We start from the raw sequence: 20,356 nt of genomic DNA, 5'->3' as shown, positions 1-20,356 counted from the left end.
AAAACTGTAATAGCATAATCAATAAAAATACTTAAAAATAAAGAAGAAAGACAAGGAAGGAAAAATGGCAAAATAATGGAAGAGGAATATGAGACAGGAATTTAAAACTTAATCAATATAAGGTGAGTAAAATGTAGGACTTTGCCCAACCTCATCAGTCCAACCCTGTGGACTCCCAATACCAAATTACAAAACTGATTCATTCTCAAGAATATTTCTGAGAGGGGTAAGTTCCTTAATGTATTTTCTTTTTTGGATATGTTCAGAGGGAGCTATTGGTAGTTATAAATATAAATCAAACTAGGCTGGCAAACTTGAAAACCATTTCATGTCCTTAATTAAATCTTGCCACCATTTGTTACTGTGTTTGTAGATCACAGTCATACTTTTCCAATTCCAGGAGTATTTTTAGGAGGTGGTAAAAAGTGCTATTGATAATTCAGTAATGCCAAGGTGATGCTATCTCAGAGATAAGCAATTCAGACTTAGAGCTGAACAATTCAGACTTAGAAACACCTTAGGAATAGTAAAAACAAAGCTATTTAAGAAAGTATCCTAAATGCAACATTAGTTTTTAGCTATTTTATTACACTGAAACAATAACATTTTAATAATCAAATGTCATATTCAATTGCTATTGTTGCACAGATAAACTAATATATTTAGAAAAAATAAGGTAACCAACTGACATACAATACTGAGATTTTTCAAATATACAGCCTTTGCACGTACTTGTTCTTTAACATACTTCATATAGTTACTGCTAAAATAAGTACGTAAGTTTTGTTGAACAACGCAGTAAACAACCATAAAAAGCACACATAAATTGTTAGCGGATTCTGCTACTTATGGCACACAAAATTCACTGGTGGACTGTGTTTCATCAAAACATTCTGTCTCCCACTGAAAAATGAAAAGTTTTCTACCACACAAACAAAAGACATGATTTCTTTCCCTCTTAACCAAGTTTACACTTTCCCCTCCATTAGTCAAAGCGAGGAAAATATACAGCTTTTTCAATGAATTTATAAAGGAGAAAACTATAACTGGAAACAAGTTAAATGTATAGGAGATTATCATAAAAATTTAGCTATTTATCCAGAGTAACATAAAAGTTAGAAAAATAAGTCAGATGCATAAAGTAATAACAGGAAGCACTTCTTTAAATGGCATTAACCTCTTCTCTTTATTTTGATCTCTACATTCTGTGCTGTTCTTGGCCCTCAGTGACCAAAGGCTTATAATAAAATTGCAGGTATGTTTACCAACTAGATAAGAGCACAGAATATTTTTTTGCTTTTTGGTTATTTTTGGAATCATGTTATTTGCTCTCTGAAAAATAGGTGTGTATCCCAAGGTTATTGTCAGTTTTATTAATTATTATTGACTAAGATGTTCATATTAGAAAATTTGGAAAACAGAAATATAACAATGGCAAAACAAATCTTAGTTACAATTCTATCCAGAGACAACAAGTTAACATTTAGCTATACCTCCTCCTATGGTGCTTTCATTTTTGTTGTTGTTAATATAATTTATAATTTTGCACTTTAAAATATTATTACACAATAAACATTCCCCTTCCTATAAAAAAGTATCAATAACTTTAATTTTAATGAATGTACAATATTTCTACATAAGTATTTTTTATTCTCATCCCCTATCCTCTCCCCTATGGCAACCATCAGCTCGTTTTATGTGTCTGTCTGACTTATTTTACTTAGCATAATGCCTTCTAGATCCATCCGTGTTGTCACAGATGGCAATATTTCATTCTTTTTATATATCATATCTTCATAAAATCTAGGTTGCTTCTATATCTTGGCTATTACTAGTAATGCGGCAATCAACATAGAGGAACATATATCTTGTTTCAAATAAATACCCAGATGTGGAATTGCTGGGTCATATAATAACTCTATTTTCCACTGTTTGAGAACTATCCATACTGTTGGCCATAGTGGCTGAACCAATTTACAATTCCACCAACAGTGCATGAGGATTCCCTTTTCTCCACATCCTCACCAGCACTTGTAATTTGATTTATTGATGATAGCCATTCTAACAAGTGTGAAGTAATATTTCATTGGAGTTTTAATTTCCATTTTTCTGATGATATTATCTTTTCATATATCTGTTGGCCATCTGTATGTCCTCTTGGGAGAAATGTCTATTCCAGTCCTCTGCCCACTTTATAATTGAATTGTTTGTTTTTTGGTGTTAAATTGTATGAGTTCTTTATTTGTTCTGGATATTAACCCATTATGAAATATATCATTGGCAAAAGCATTGTCCCATTCAGTAGGTTTTCTTTTCATTTTATTGATTGTTTCCTTTGCTGTATAAAATCTTTTTATAAAGTTTGATATAGTCCCATTTGTTTATTTTCCTTTTTTTTTTTTCTTGCTTGGAGATATGTAGCCAAAAAGATATTGCAAAGTTAATGTCAAAGCATTTACTGTCTACGTCTTCTTCCAGAGTATTTCTAGTGTCAGGTCTAACATTTAAGCTTTTAATTCATTTTGAGTTTATTTTTGAATACAATGTAAGTGGTTCGATTTCATTTTTCATACATATCTGTCTGGTTTTGCCAACACCACATATTGAAGAGACTGTCTTTATCCCAATGTATACCTTTGCTGCCTTTGTTATAGATTAATTCAAAATAAGTGTTTATTTATCTCCCTAGTGATAGATGTTGATATGTTTTGTGTTACTTCATTGTTGTGAACAACTCTATAAGTATCTTTCTTTTCATTCAATCAAAGAGATTTATGAGGACATGAAGGGTGAATATTTCAAAACAAAATTACTGAGTTACTTAAAATAGACACTTTAAGGCTCTCTATACCTATTGTCCAATTGCTTTCTCTCCAGGACAGAATGAACCTATGTCTTACTATGCATTAGGCAACTGTATTTATTATTTATGTTTTAAAGATGACTGATTAAAAAGAGAATATAAATAATAAAAAAAGAAAGAAAACATGAGCCATTTTTATTTACATATACTTAATTATTAGTAAGACCAAATACTTTTTGAAACATTAGGATTCCAGTTTACAAAAAGTATTCCTTCAAGCTAATTTACTGAGGTATTGTAGGTTTTTCCTGATAAATGTAACTGTCCTCTTTGTAAAATAACTACCACCATCTGTAATTCTTGTTAGAAATATGTTCCCCACTTTGTAATTTGTTCAATTTATTTATGGTGCTTTAACATTGGAGTTGTTTTTGTGTTCTTGTGTATAGTAGTACTGTCATTCCCAATACTTTAAAATTTTCATTTAACCTATTTATTCTTGAAGATAAAATTTTAATTTGTTGATTTTCAAAAATTACCCTGTTGAAATGGTGTTTAAATTTTTGTTAAAATATTAATGAGAAAAAATTATATCTTTACAATATTTAGTCTACCTAGACAAGAAATTTTTATAGCCCCTTCATGCAGATCATATATATATATATATGTATATATATATACATATATACATATATACATATATATATATATATTGTTCCCACTGTCCTCAGGTATTTTGTATTTGATGTTGCTGCTGTTAACCACATATGGAATCTCTCCATTACAATTTTGTACTATATAAGAAAGTACTGTTTTCTGAACATTGATTTTGTATTTAGTCACATGCTTAACTCTATTAGTTATAAATGTTTCTTAAAAGTATTATTCTTTTAATACAATATGTAGTATCACTTTTAATACATCCTTTCTTAAGTCTAACAAATGTTATCATTTTAGTGAACAACCTGAACTTATTAGTATGCATAGAAAGATCAACTTTATTCTCTCTCCCAACTTCCATCCTACTCTCTGGATTTAGTATTTCCTAAATCCTAGAAAAAATCTGTGAAGATCTCATAGCCTTTCCAATCTCTCTTATGGAAAAATATATAAGCCTTTTGTGCTGGTATTAAAATAATCCATTCCAGTCTAAGAACTACATAACCCTAATGAAATATAACAGTAAAATTCTGAACTCCTATGCAAATTCAACTGCTAGGTTTCCTATAACTTCAGTGCCTGAGATAAGCTCTGCTTAATTGCAGTAGTTATCCTGCATTACAAATATATATATGTAATATATATGTTATACTTATATAAATAATCTAATTATTCAATTTGATAATATTTTAGTATCTATTTTCCTGAATTACATGAAATTATATACTCTAATTTCCCAAACTGTGTTCCAAGGAACACTAGAATCCCGTGATATGTTGTTAATAGAAGTTGGGGATAGTAGAATAGGAAAGAAAAAAGAAAGTTTCTCTAGTCACGTAAGCTTAGAAATCACTGCTTACTAATTTGTCCATAGGGATAAATAATACACATTAGTATGTTAAGGTTGTAAGAAATTGTCTAAACAAAAATAAACTATTTATTTTCAGTTTGAATCTAGGCTGCCTTGTGACTCACTCTGACTAACAAATATGATAGAAGAGACATTGTGCAAATTCAGAGCCGACAGCAAGAGGCCTTATAGCTTCTGCCTTTGCCCTGGTGTTCAAAGCCCACCATGTAAGAAGGCCTCTCTAGCTTGAAGAATAAAAACTGATAAGGAAGAGAATCAAGTTACTCCATGTAGCCAAGAGCCAGCACCAACCAAATATGTGATTGAAACCATTCTGAACTTTCCAAACTAGCCAGCTGAAAACATCTATATAAGTTGGTTCCCCCAAATCCAGCAGTTCCAACCAAGCAAACCCTTAGAAACATGAAAAATAACAAATCTTGTTTCAAAACATGGGCCACATTTACTCCATTTTTGTAGAACCCTTGAGATAAAAATGTATTTTTCACTTTTAAATGGTTGACAAAAATCAAAAGAATACCTCATAAGACATGTAAACCGTGAAATTCAAATTTCAGTGTCCATAAACAAAATTCTATTGGAACACAATATTGCCTATGGTTGTTATCTTGCTACAATGGTAGAGTTAAAAGCTGTGATGGAGATAATATAGTCAACAAAGCCTAAATTATTTGCTATCTATTCCGGTAAGAAACAAGTTTCCCAACCCATTTTTAAGGATTAAGTTTTAGGACAGTATGTTGTACCCCAATAGTTAACTTGAGGTTTTAAAATTTTCGTAACATTTGTTTGGCTTACAACACTGTGTTTTATAGTTATACATATGCCTGCATATTTAAATTAGTTCTTAATTGCTGGAATATTTCATTGTAGTTCATCTTTCTATTTATTTACACATTTTATTTTTTATTGTTTTTCAAGTACAGTTGTCTCCATTTTCCCCTCTACACTCCCCTCACTCCACCCATTCCCACCTCCCACTTGAGATCCTACCCCTTTGGCTTTGTCCATGTGTCCTTTATACATGTTTCTTGACCCTTCCCCTGTTTTCCCCCATTATCCCTCTCCCCCACAACCCCTCTGGTTACTGTCAGTTATCCTATATTTCAATGTCTCTGGTTATATTTTGGTTGCTTGTTTGTTTTGCTCATTAGGTTCCACTTATAAATGAGATCATATGATATTTGTCTTTCACTGCCTGGCTTCTTTCACTTAGCATAATGCTCTCCAGATTAATCCATGTTGGCACGAAGGGTAGGAGCTCCTTCTTTCTTTCTGCTGCATAGTATTCCATTGTGTAAATGTACTATAGCTTTTTGATCCACTCATTTACTGATAGGCACTTAGGTTGTTTCCAACACTTGGCTATTATAAATTGTGATGCTATGAACATTGGGGTACACAGGTTCTTTTGGATTGGTGTTTCAGGATTCTTAGGGTATAGTCCCAGCAGTGAATTGCTGGGTCCAAAGGCAGCTCCATTTTTAGTTTTCTGAGGAAATTCCATACTGTTTTCCACAGTGGCCACACCAGTCTGCATCCCCTCCAACAGTGCACTAGGGTTCCCTTTTCTCCACATCCTCTCCAATACTTGTTTGTTGATTTGGTTATGATGGCCATTCTGACCAGTATGAAGTGGTATCCCAGTGGTTTTAATGTGCATCTGTCTGATGGCTAGTGACGCTGAGCGTCCTTTCATATGTCTCTGGGCCCTCTGTATGTCCTCCTTGGAGAAGTGTCTATTCAGGTCTTTTGCCCATTTTTTAATTGGATTGCTTACTAAGGTATTCTTTCTGATCTGATCTGTAATCTGTGCTTGTACATGTTCCACAGACACTAGAAAAGAATATTGTTCTCTCTTATCAGGGTATGCTACTACTCCTTCTTTATTAAATATACTAAATATGTGCTCTTCTCAATCTATTTTTTAAAATGGTACGTAAAATTACTATAAAACAATGTTTCTCACAATTTCTCTCTCATTTCTGATAGTTCTAAATTTGTTTCAGAATTTATTTCCATGTTGTGATGTTTTAAAAAACTTAGAAACATCAATTACTCTTATTTTTCAAATAAGAGTATATTTTGATGGCTACCACCAAAAAGGGCCAATCCCAAAGCCAGAAACATCCTGGCTAGCATTCTTATTTTTCTTTTTTGTTTCTCTTCATTAAATTGAATAGAGTTCTGAGACTTAAATAAACTCAGACATTCCAATGTCTGGATTTTTCTTATTCCAAAGTTAGCAAATGAGAGAAGAAAAACAATTCACAATAGAGGAAAGAAAACCATTAAGAAACAAAAATGTAAATTCATAAACTGAATGATTAAATGGTGTGTGTGCATGTGTATGTATAAGTGCAGGGGGTGGGGGAAAGAGGGGGCCAGAATGTTCACTGGTTCTTTTTTCCTAGCCAGGATTGTTTTAAACATAAAATTTATAGTTATAAAAATGAAAATAGGTAATTATACTGTAATTACTGTGGAAAAGGCATTGATAATCAGGTGATTCCAAGTGGAGCCTCACCAATGAGCTATGTGATACTGGAAAAAACATGTTACAGTAGAACTAAGGTACTACTGTAAGCAGTGAGTAGCTTGCCAAAAATACTGTGGACTGTCCAGGTAAAGATGTTCAAGAGAAGCTGGTCACTACAGAATGTTTCAGGATGCTGGACAGCTGGTGGAAATCAATACTTAGCAGGGATGTCAGCTGTCAGCACTGGAAGTCAGCTCTTACTAGAGAGGATGTTTAAGATACATCAGGTGATGTAAGATCAAAGACCCAAGGAACGCCTATGCTTGAATATCAAAGCTAAAGGGAGGTAAGAATCCAAGAAGGGGCAAAGCAGTTGCCAAACAGAACTCAGTCTGAGCCAAAGGCAGGCAGGAAACTAGGCAGGGCAGGAATGAGTTTGGGTCTGACGTGCCAACCAGAGTCACAGGAGAATGAATCAAACTCCAGATTCTCTATTCAATTCAAAAGTCAAGAGCAAAACAAGGTCAGCCAGAAAAGTCTGGGGAGCTGTACTTCTACCATCCCAATAGGAAGGCCATTGGATTTGATTTTGTGAAGACTCCCACAAGACTTCAAAGGGTCTCTGGCCATGATGCTGTTAACTTCTAAGTTCTTACACTTAGGAAGGGGTTAAGTTCAATGATACCCAAATTCTATCCAGCTCACAAAATGTTTTCGACACTAGCATTCCGTAGATCTAAAAATATACATTAATTTTCAATAGATAAACAAGGAAATTAAATTTTTACCCCGGGAAAGAGTTTACTATACTCCCACCCACCACCATCACTCCTCGCCCCCCCCCCCCAAACACACACACACAAATATATATTACTACAACCTAATTCTTTCTACTAAAAGGCAGTGTGGAATACCTTATATCCCTCCTGGAAAAAAATGGAGGGAGGAGTGGGATGACATTCCATTCCATCCTGACTCACTTAAAGACAGCATTTGAATGTCAGTCACAAAAAAATTCTCTTACCAGGATGGAAAGAGCCCTGGTCAGGAGGAGCTTGTTTGGAGTTGCAGTGGTTCCCTTTGCATTTTGTAAGCCAAAAGGATGCATTCCAAGGCTGTATTTCATTCTTTTTCCCTCCAGGTTGATTTTAAAGTAACAACACATATCCACTTAAATCTATCTCCAAACAACCAACATTCAGAAAATGTACCACATAAAATATAGACATTAGGCTACGGAATGCATAAAAAAACAAATGTAAGCCTCACCAAACGTCAGGTCAATTTATCCAAATCAGCCCTCTGCAGTTATGCCAGATGAACCTACAGTGATATGATTCAAAGCATTATGAAGGGTGGGGGAGGTTCCAATAAACTAAACATGTAGGTTTATGTGTGTGTGTATACATATATATGGGTGTGTGTGTATATATATGTGTGTGTATATATATGTTTATAACACATATCATATGAAATACTACCTCATAAGATATTAATTGAAGTCGGGGGGAACAAGGCTAGCAGAAGACATTTTCAATGTGATCATATGGAAAAGAGACAGTCCAACAAACAAGTTTCAGAGGGAAAAAACAAGTTTCTCTGTGTATGTTATAAACATGTAGACATGGGAAAGTCCATTGTTACCAGGTTTAGAGAGGAGAGGAATTAATTACATGAGACTTCCATAGCTTCCCAGCCCTATTAGGAGTGTCAGTGAGGGGAAACTAATTTCTGGGGCCTTTCATTCTGCTCTTCACGCACCTAGGCAAACAATGCTTTGATGATTTCTCTACCTTCTCCACATGAAAATCTAGTCTAAGGAAAATGTCTGGGAAAATTTATTTATACTAAGGAATAAGAGTTCATGCTTTAACTCTCCCTGTGCTCTTTAAGCTTAGAGTGGACAAACTGTTAAGGCAAAGAAAATCTATAAATGAAGAATTTCTAAAATTAGCAAACTATTTGTAAGGTAGAGTCACACTGCATGGATTAAAGGTTCCTTCCAGCCCCTCTAAATTATATAATAAAGATGGCCACTGATGAAATCCTCCCTGTTCTCTAAGCAAATGACTTGTTCAATGAAATCTTCCTGCAAGTAAGTAAAACCCAACTAGAAAGTTAATACATATTATCCTCTTGTTATTTATTTTAAAACAATTCAAATTGTGAAAGACAAGATAAGGACAGGAAGATGGGGCCAGAGAAAGGAGGCAGGAAGTAGGAATGAAGTGGGGATTTAAGAAAGGGGAAAATAAGAAGGTGTAAGAGATGGATAGCTATTAGAAATTAAATATGAGGCAGTTTTATTTTTTTACTAAAAATAAGTATATTATAGATGTTATTTAACAAAAACGCAAGTCAACAGCTTTCAAAAAGGCAGAAGATGCTCAATGAAAGCTTTGAAAAACTTAATCAAAAAATGATCATAAATGTATTTTGATCACAAATGTATTTGTTCAAAGGCCTCGACTGAATCTTTTCAGAGGCTGTTTATGCAGCAGAGCCACTAAGAAACACACGAAAGGGTTTCACTCTTTATGAGAGTTCAACCATGAATGCACAAGATAAATTAAGTGGAATGTTCACAAGTTCCACCTTCATTGCCAACACTAAGAACAAGTGTCTCCTGAAAAATAATAGCATATGAGCTATCAAGGTCAATTTTTGATTTAAAAAAATAAGCAGTATTACTAGCCTTTATTAAGAGTGCTGTACAAAGTTAAATGTACTCCTGAGTTTTGTGAGCTATTTAAATTTTTTTAAAGCAGGGCCAAAGCCATACAGGCCAACTAGAATGACATGCTTTACTTTTGCTAGAGTAATTAAATCAAATCAGTACAATAATGCTAAGCTATATCATCCTAATCAGGATTGGACTGGCAATTATATAGAACTTTATGAATCAAAATTGTGGGAGTTATTTCAAGAATTGCAGTTTCAAAGGGAGAAATCTCTTAAAGATATGGCATTTGTGAATAAAAATGATATAGAACTTTAATAATAAAAATTCAGGAACTGTAATTTATGATTCTTGAAGATTGAAAGTCTCACTGTATGCTGAGTGTTGTGCTGTTTTTATGTCTGTTCTGCCTTTTAACTCTCACTATGATGTAGGTATTGGAATGTGTATCGCATATATGAGGCTCCAAGAAATCAGAGAACTTGCTCAAGAGCGCAGAGTTAGTCACTGGAAGACTCTGGTCTCAAATTCAGGCTTTTGATATTCGGTGATCATAATAGAGGGCAGGTCTTCTAGTTTAGTTTAGACCAACTTCTCATTTTTGGCTACTACTACTCTCCTTTTTTAAATTTTGACCTGACATTGAGAGAGTGCCCCTCTTTTCCCTTTGGCCAGTTCTTTTATAAACCCTTGAATCAATTTAAAAAAATATTTGTTCAGCACCTCTGTTCAGAAAGCCCTAAACTAGGGCAAGTAATTTTACATAATGTAGTAAATACTCAAAATAGGTAAATATTCAATTATATATTAGAAACTTAATTCAAGAAAAATCAGGTTATTCAAAACTAAAAATAACTGTTACTAAAGAAATTGCCACAGTGCTTGAAAAAGTATATTTATCTAATGCTGTTAGTTTTATTTGTGACCAACTTTTTTAGAAATGCCTTCACTAGGGTTATATTGACATAGACTTTCTTAACATGTGTCACAATTTTCAAAAGCAATTTAAAAGTTGTCATCTTCCAAGATACTTTTTTTGTCTTATGATTTTTTCCCTTCCCCATAAAATTACACTCAGTTTGCTATTTCCTCTCTTGAGCTATGTGTTTTCTTCATCTACCTAATTCTATTTGTCCTTCGAGACTCATCTCATGTGGCACCGTCTCCAGGAAGCCTTCCCCAGATTGCGATAGTTGCCACTTTTCTGGACTCTGGCACCCTGGGCCTATGTTGACCCCACACTGCACACACTACTTAAATCACTGCTTTCCTTGTTTATTACCTAGTTAGACCATGAACTCCTCAAAAGCCGAAACTTCAGCCCTGGCTGGTGTGGCTCAGTGCCACACCTGTGACCAAAGGGTCTCCAGTTCGATTCCCAGTCAGGGCACATGCCTAGGTTACAGGCTGGGCTGGTGGGAGCACACAAGAGGCAACAACACACTGATGATTTTCTCCCTCTCTTTCTCCCTCCCCTCCACTCTCTCTAAAATAAATGAATAAAATATTTTTTAAAAGCCCAAACTTCATATTCCATCTCTGTATCTGTAGGACCAGAGCCCATCGCCAGTGGCCAATAATGTTGAGAGAGAGAAACAGGGAGAAATAAAGTGAATTGTTTACCTATTTCCTCCATCATTTATTTTTTCCTTCATCTTCATTTCATGTTTTCCTATTATTTCCCCCCAAGTGCTAGTACATCACCTTTATCCTTCTCTTTAGCTTCATGGTATTCATCTCTCTCTTGAGATTCTAACTATTGCAAAAAAAGCTGATTCACTGCGTGAGTAGCTCAGGTTCAGAAGTTTGTTACTCCTTAGCGTTGCAAAGAAGGGGTTTGATTTAACAGGATTTGGATTAGCCTCTATTCTATCTCTTCTTCTGTGTTTTAGCTTGGAACTTTTAACATGCTTTAGCTTTGTCTAGTTTTCAAGATCAGCAGCTGGCTAAACAGACTTTCTGCAACACTGTGCATAAAATGGCAAACTCAAGAGGAAACTTGCCTTTAAATTAAATAAACAAAACAAACAAACAAACAAACAAAACTAGCTCACTGCAGGAATGGGGAATAGTAGCACCTGACAGCACTTGAGGAGAATTATGCCTGTGCTGGCTGTGAAAGGAAAACTCAACTGGTAACAAAAATATGCAGCTGCCTTCCTCTGAATAAAGCTAACTGCTCCCAGAGAGTAGCATCACACTGTATTTAGCAAGAATAACAGAAAAGTATCCCTGCTAATGTGGCTCAGTGGATTGAGCACCGCCTGCTAAACCAAAGAGTCACCGGTTTAATTCCCAATCAGGGCACATGTCTGTGTTAAAAGCCAGGTCCACAGTAGGGGGTATTCAAGAGGCAACCACACATTGATGCTTCCTCTCTTCCTCCCTCCCTTCCCCTCTGTCTAAAAATAAATACATAAAATATTTTAAAAATTAAAAAGAAACATTAAAAGAGTAACAGAAAAGTGAGATAAGTGACTGACATTTGTACTGAGTACGTTCAAAAGAGCCTATGAATTTCCCTAGAGAACCCCACAGGAATCATGTGATTCTCAAAAATTTAAATGACTGTACCTTTTTCTCCCATTCTCCACTTCCTACTCCCCACTGATAACCCTCCATGTGATCTCCTATTCTGCGATTCTATTCCTGTTCTAGTTATTTGCTTAGTTTTTGTTTTTTAGGTTCAGTTGTTGATAGTTGTGGATTTGTTGTCATTTTAAGCATAATTGGCAGGCACAAAATAGACAGAGGAAGGTTAAGAATAGTATAGAAAATGGAGAAGCCAAAGAACTTATATGTATGACCCACGGACAAGATCTAAAGGAGATATAATGCTGGAGGGAGGAGGTGCAAGGTGGTAGGGGAAAAAAGAGAGAGAAAATGGGACAACTGTAATAGCATAATCAATAAAATATACTTTTAAAAAAGAAACCGTTTAAATTTGTTGAAACAGCAAAAAGAGAAAATACAGATCATAATCTTAAAGAGATAAATTTATTGAGATAAAAAAATTTAAATGACTGCTTGCTGTGGACAGGGAAATAGTCTTGGAAAATTACTCAAGAAATTAATTAACACTGATCCAGAAAAAAAATGCTTTGGAATGAAGAGTTTGAAACAGGAAAGGGAAATTTGAGGTGTATTTAGGACAGTATCATTTGTAAAAATCTTTAATACTTCTGTTTTTACTTTTGGATATCAAATTGGGTAGAAGGGCTAAGACTTTTTAAAAAAATAAACACTGAGTCCCTCATTCCTAGAATTTATTTTTAAAGTTATCTGCAGTTCAAATTCACTCTCACAACTCCCTGTACAGTTTCACATATTTTAACAACTTTATAAAATAAAAATGTAGGCCAAGATATAAGCATTAAAGAAATGTATTTATAATGTAATGTTTAATAGCAGACTACAGGCAAAATCATGACATACTCACATGCTAATGTAGCTATTGTTACCAAAATAATCCTTTTACTATAGAAATGATTGGGAAACCACATTGAACAATACTGTAGCATGTACATTAACATGTTCAAAAAAAGACAATAAATTATTAACAGGCACAGTCTGTAACTGTAATACTTTTGTAAAGCAAAATTTAAAAAGGTTGTATGAAAAATATGGAAAGCACTCTGGCTGGCATGGCTCAGTGAATTGAGCACCAGCCTGTGAACCAAGGGGTCACTGGTTCGAATCCCAGTTGGGGCACATGCCTAGGGTGCAGGCCGAGAGGCAACCCATCAATGTTCCTCTCACACATCGATGTTTTTCTACCTCTCTTTCTTTCTCCCTTCTATTTTCTCTAAAATTAATTAAATTCTTTTAATATGGAAAGCTAACTACTTAGATATCAAAACAAATGTTTTTATGAAAGAATTCTTAAAATTATTTTTAAAAAGTTTTCTAGAAAGTCTAGCAAGGGTTACTCTAAGGAAAGTCCAGTAGGGCAAGGCTTTTGTCTTTATTATTTTTAATGCTGTATTCCTAGTGCTCAAAAGAGTCACTGGCACATAGTAGATGTTCACTAAATAATTGTTAATAAATGAGTGAGAGAATGAATGAATGAGAAGCATATACCATTGAAACTCTTGAGTCCCTCAAGTCTCCAGGTAAAGAAGGAGGTTTTGCTGTCTCTAAGTTGATGGAAGACTGAACTCTACCAGGTATAGTATTCCCTTAAAGAACATCTCTTTAGGGTGGGAGAAATGAGCGAAGGTGTCAAAATGCAAAAACATCCAGTTATAACCCTGGCCAGCATGGTTTAGTTGGTTGGATGTCAGCCTGCAAAGCGAAAGGTCACTAGTTTGATTCTCAGTCAGGGCACATGCCTGGGTGGCGGGTTTGGTCCCCAGTTGTGGCACATGCAAGAGGCAACCGATTGATGTTTCTCTCACACATCAATGTTTCTCTCCTCTTGTTCTCCCTTCCTTCCCCTCTCTCTAAAAATAAATAAATAAAATCTTTAAAAATGAGAACTTTTAGTTATAAGATGAGTAAGTTCTGAGGACTTAATATATAACATGCTGATAAGCAAACTGTATGGCCAAAAGTAATTCCTTTATTTCACAAGTCTAAGAAACTAGTTTATCATAAAAGTCATAACTTTTGCAATATGATTTGCCTGACACCTGTCACTCTGTCTCTGGACCCACCCACCTACACTCTTCTCCTTGATCACTGAGCTCCAGGCATAATATCCCCTTTGCTACTCTTTAAACTCCCAACCATGTACCTGCTGCCTAGAAAGCTCCCCCAAGATATCTGCTGGTCTCCATATCTCATCTCCCTCAAAACTCTGAACAAATCTTACTTTATCAGAGATGCTCTAACCAGTCAAAATGTAACAGCCAGCCTCACACCCAACTTCTGGTACTCCTCATTCCCCTTCCCTGCATTATTTTTCACCAACTTATATTGTTTCACTACTTCAGGGACACAATATGTTATGTGGAAAAGGTACTGCTTTTTGAATCCAATTTTTAACTAACTATTCACTATGAGTCTAACCTTGAGACTAACCTCCCTACACTTCAGAATTTGATCTGTAAAGTGGGAAAACTAGTAATACTTTTCTGGCAAGCACTTGGCATAGAGTAAATGCAGGTTTCTCTCCTTCCTTTAAACTTACCTCCTTTTTGTGATTGGGAGCTAATGTGTCTATGGTTCATAAGTTCAGAGATTGCTGTGAAATAAAAGGAACAATGTGTGGAGCAGACCTTTAACAATATTATCCTCTAAAACAATTCCCGTGGATTCTGTTTGTGATTGATAACTGATAGTCTGATGCAAGGCACAAAGGGACACCTTCTCTTCTGAAGGTAATGTCAGCTGAGTGGAAACCCTAACAGAGATATTCGGGGATAATTTCATGACTGTTTCTGAATAATGGTAAGTCTGGGAAGCACGTCAGAGAGAGAACAAAAGAAACCTAATGGGAGTGTGGCTAGAGTAGGCACTTTACCTTGAGGAAAGAGGGAAAGAAAAGGTCATGTCAGGTTGTGGGCCATGATATCTGACTAAAAAGACCAGATTTAATGCTATAATTAGTAGAAATCCAGAGAGCCAGTAAACATTTTGAGTATTAGAAAAATTGAGAATCATAAAATGGTAAACTTCAAAACAATCACAGAGACTTCAGAAAGCCGAGCAGCAGACAGTACTAATGAACCCACTGACATTTGTTCAGAAAACCAAATGACAAGGTTATAAATGGGAATCGAACATATCTTAATCTTCCCTGGTCATTACTGTTTGATTCACCACATGGGAGAAGAGACATGAGCTGGAAGAGACTGAAGAACTCCATACCACAAGAGAGCACAAAAAAATGTCAAAATACTAGCACAAGAGAACATGAAACTTGTCCTTTGAGCAATAAGGGCTCTTTCCATGGTTTGAATAGAACATATGATGATGTGACCTCTATCAAATTTCCTCTCTTAAGGCTACTCCCTAGTCTCTTGTTTTGATTCCTTATTCTGTAGTGTAAATAAATACATAATAACTTTATGTATTCCAAAATGCTGAAATTCCTCTTCTGTGTGTATAAGAGTAGGAAAAAGAAGGTGACATTATTTAATTCACCCTAAAGAGAGAAAATAGAATTAATCTCTTACAGGTGCTGCTAAAAGTCCTTTCACAGCACAATTCAATAACAAAATTTAGCAAACAATAAAAGTTTTAGGACTTAGGAAACCAGTAACTTAACTTTGAGCTTCTTGAAGTTATGAAAATACTGGCAACTGAATAACAAGATGACACTTGTAACGGCCTAGCCTTTGTATTTTTATTGGGACCACTCTTCTCACAGAAGGGATATGATTTATTTAGCTATCAAAGAGCTTTTATAAGGTTCTTACAAGAGCCTATTATTGAAGCTTGGTAACCATGGTATGAAAGCAAAAAGTCATATCAATGAATTAAATGAATTAAAAACTGCTTGCAAGGCAAAGAGGCAAAAGGCATAAATAAATGGCCAATTCTCATGTACAGAAAGGTTAATGATTGAGGGCTCTTAGGCTTTGCAGTAGAATCAGAGTTATATATAACTAATGACCAGGAAAAGGGAGCCTAATTCTCATTTCCCTGTTCTCTGCATATCAGTCCCACACACAGAGCTCCCATTGACTGATGAGCATTTGGCACATGTATAGGCAGTGTTCAGAAGAAGTGCTTACAATCCAGGAGAGAGCAAATAAATAATGAATGTTGACCCATGTAAGAGCCCCAAATATAAAGAAAACAGAAATAAAAATTGCATTAGCAGAATTTTGTTTTCTAAGAACTTTTATATCTAATACATAGAAACCCAAGTGCCTTTTCAAAGAACAAGATATGGTACTTGAACAATAGTACATAATTTATTGGTATAATGAGAGCCAATGTCCCATAATGAAGAATAGCTCAAGTAGGCATCTAGAACTACAAAAGCCACAAACTAAATCTATATATTTAGAAATGTAGTAATAAATAAGTAAAACTGATTTTAATAATTAAGAATTACTATTTTTCTTCTGAGTCAAACTTATCAGTACAGGTTTTAACAAAGCATAACCTGATGTGAATGGAATAATTTGGAAATCAAATACTCTGATTTACATTAATCCTTTGTGCCCCATAACTCAATCTGCCATTTTCAAAACATCACAACAAACTTCTCAGAAGGGGCTCAAAAAAGCCAACACACTTGACTTTAACTCTGTTTCTCTCAGTTTCCTTATCTGTTAAAAGGGGGATAATAAAACTTACCTCACAGGATGATTGTAAGGTTAAATAGAGGTTTAAGATTGTAAGGGTTAAAACAGATCAGGTATGTAGAGTGTTTAAGACAGGAAAGGTAAAAAATATATTTTTATTTTTATTGTTGTTAAAGTACAGTTGTCTCCATTCTCCTCCCACCACTTCCCCACCCCCCAACCATCCCCACCTCCCACCCTTGAGCTTATCCCCCTTTGGCTTTGTCCATGTGTCCTTAATACATGTTCTGTTGTTGGTATTTATGACATTCTAACCCTATATAACATGCCACAAACAATCAATACATTCTGACTTTCTGACAATATATAATTGTTACATCTCAAGACTTAAGAAGACACATAAAGCTTTCAAATGCATTCAAATAAAGAAGGCACTTAGCTTTAAAACTAGTTCCTACCAACCAATTTTGTGAAATGGAAAATAATTTCAACTTGATTTAAATAAGCCAAGAAGAACACACAAAACACCAGAGAAATGCTAATGACATAACTCCTAAAAGTACAAACAGTAGTTCCAAGCTTACCGTTCAGATAGTATTTTAATAAGCTCTTTTCTATTCTGTACCCGAAGGTGGTTAGTTTTATACTTGCAGTCATCAATCAATTCAGGCAAGTTCAAGATCTAAAAGGGAAAAACAATTTTAATGTATACAGCACAAGTTTTTTTTGTATTTGCCTGGGGGTATTAGTGTTCAAAGCCTTCCATTACCTCCCCAAGACCATTCCTTGCTGGTCTTTATCTTTTTGTCAACAAGGAATATAAAAAAACAAAGGAAACTAGAGGGAAGAATCATGCAATTTTGATGGGTGATGCTGTAAGTCATCATTTGTAAGCTTTTACTATATTTTAAGTATGCACATATATGGCAGTACAGAAAAGGAGTTATCAGATCCCCATAATAAATTTTGTTTAGAGGGAGTAAGGAGATTCAAATTAAATAAACTGACCTAATTTTGAGAACCAATATTGTAAGTGTCTGTCTGAACTTATATAAAGTCCCTAAGCAACATATAACTTGTATGTATATTTATTTATTTGTTCCACATGTAAATAAATAAAAGCACATACTTTTGCCCTAAGGGCTCACCATTAAAATAATGTCAAATTAAAAGATATTCTTCCAATATACATGTCACTACTTTTCTTTAATATCTCTCCCTAAAGAAATAACAAATAAAATGCTTTCTATATTTCCTCTTTTGCTCCTCCTCAATAAACAAAAAAATTTTCTCCCCAGTTCCATTGGATATACTGCAATTTTAACAAGACCTAGTGAGTTTGGAATGAATGTTTTAAAAAGAATGTGCAGAGGCAGAGTTTGGCAGTCGTTTTGGAAAGTCAGAAGGAGCATTTATAGACTAAGGTCAGGGCATGTAGCCTACAGAAAATTTCACTACCTCTATTAAAGTATTTACTTTAAATATAAACATTTAATGGTTTCATTTGTTTCCCACAGTTTAAATAGAATCAATCTATTAATCATCTTACGAAAGAAAGAGAAGTGACTCAAACTATTCCAAAAATATCAGGAGAATGGAACACTCCCAAGCTCATTTTATGACACTAGTATTATCCAAATTTCAAAACCAGATAAGGACACTACAGGAAAAGGAAAATTATAGGCCAACATCCCTCATGAATATACATGCAAAAATCCTCAACAAAATGTTAGCAAACTGACTTCAGCAATACATTAAAAATATCATGCACTGTGATCAAGTGGGATTTATTCTTGGGATGTAAGTTTGGTACAATATGAAGAAATCAGTTAACATGATACACCACATTAATGAAATGAAATATAAAAGTCACATGATCATATCAATAAGTGCAGAAAAGCATTTGACAAAGCCAGGACCCATTTATGATATAAAATCTCAGCAAAGTGGGATTAGAGGGAACATACCTTAACATAATAAAAACCAAAATGGCAAACCCATAGCCAACATCATACACAATGGGAAAAATTAAAAGTGTTTTTCGTTAAGATCAGGAACAAGGCAGAAATGTCTGCTTTCATCACTTTTATTGAACATGATGCTGCAAGTCTAGCCACAGCAATTAGATAAGAAGAAATAAAAGGAATCCAAATTGCACAGAAACAAGTAAAACTGTCAATATTTGCAGGTAACAAAATACTGTGTATAGAGAATCCTAAAGATTCCACCAAAAATATATTAGATTTGATAAATGAATTCAGTAAAGTAGCAAGATACAGAATTAATATTCAGAAATCTGTTTTATTTTTATATACCAACAAGAACTATCATAAAGGGAAACTAAGAAAGCATCCTATCTAATTGCATCAAAAAATAAGTACATAACTAGAAATAAATTTAAGCAAGGAGCTAAGAGATATATACTCAGAAAATTATAAGAAACTGAAGAAAATACAAATAAGTGGAAGCATATACCATGTTCATGGATAAGAAGAATTAATATTATTAAATGTCTATATTATCCAAACAAATCCAAAGATTCAACACAATACCTATCAAAATAGCAATGGTGTATTTCACAGAACTAAAATAAATAATACAAAAATTTATATGGAACCACAAAATAACCCAAATAGCTTCAGAAATTTTGATAAAGAAAGACAAAGTTGAAGGTATCACACTACCTTACATCAAGTTGCACTACAAGGCCATAGTAATCAACAGAGCATGGTACTAGCATAAAAACAGACATAAATATCAATGGAAAATAATTGAGAGACAAGAAATAAACACACACCTATAATTTAAGTTAATATTTGATAAAGGAGGCAAGAACATATAATGGGGTAAAGACAGTCTATTTAGTAAATGGTGTTGGGAAAATTGGACAGATATATGAAAAAAATGAAACTGACAACATAATTACAACATATACAAAAATAAACTCAAGTGGATTAGAGACCTAAATGTAAGACTTGAAACCATAAAACTTTTACAAGAAAACATAGGCAGTAAAGTCTCAAACATTTCTCTTAACGATATTTCTCTGATATATGTGATCAGGTAAGGGGGAAAAAAGAAAAAATAAACAAACGGGACTACATCAAACTAAAAAATTTTTCCACAGCAAAGGAAACCATCAAAAAACCAAAATGACAAATTACTGAATAGGAGATAATATTTTCCAGTGATACATCTGATAAGGGGTTAATATCCAAAATTTATAAAGAACTCAGACAACTTAACACCAGAAATACAAACAACCCAATTAAAAAGTGGACAGAAGACCTGAATATACACTTTTTCAAAGAAGACATACAGATGGCCAGTAGGCATATGAAAAGTTGCTCAACGTCGTCACTAATCAGCAGAGAAATGCAAGTCAAAACCAAAATGAAATACCACCTCACACTTGTCAGAATGACTACCATCAATAAATCAACCAAGTGTTGGCAAAGATGTTGAGAAAAGGGAACCCTCATGCACTGTTGGTGAAAATGCAGAGTGGTGCAATCACTATGGAAAACAGAGTGAATCACAAAGAACAGAGAGTATTTTGTTAGGTGAAATAAGTCTGACAGAGAAAGCACATATCTTATGGTTCCCTTTATATGTGTAATCTAAAATACAAAACAAATAAACAAAATGAAACAGAGGCAAACTC

General features: G+C 34.4%; 1 protein-coding gene across 15 annotated transcripts in view; it reads right to left on the bottom strand.

Moving 5' to 3' along the window:
• SUGCT (succinyl-CoA:glutarate-CoA transferase) overlaps positions 1-20,356 on the bottom strand; it is a 1,028,943-nt gene that overhangs the window by 596,078 nt on the left and 412,509 nt on the right. For all 15 annotated transcript variants that reach the window (XR_006655097.3, XR_011651317.1, XM_045193162.2 and 12 more), the window contains one exon: positions 17,277-17,374. Coding sequence is in view for 13 of the 15 variants with exons in the window: in XM_045193162.2 (XP_045049097.1) it covers positions 17,277-17,374 (98 nt within the window). In the remaining 2 variants the exon portion in view is untranslated. The remainder of the gene's footprint in view (positions 1-17,276; positions 17,375-20,356) is intronic.

This window comes from Desmodus rotundus, chromosome 6 (genome assembly GCF_022682495.2).
Source record: "Desmodus rotundus isolate HL8 chromosome 6, HLdesRot8A.1, whole genome shotgun sequence".
NCBI classification, from domain to species: domain Eukaryota; kingdom Metazoa; phylum Chordata; class Mammalia; order Chiroptera; family Phyllostomidae; genus Desmodus; species Desmodus rotundus.
The sequence above is the reverse complement of the archived record's forward strand: the minus strand, read 5'-3'. Positions and strand labels throughout refer to the sequence as shown.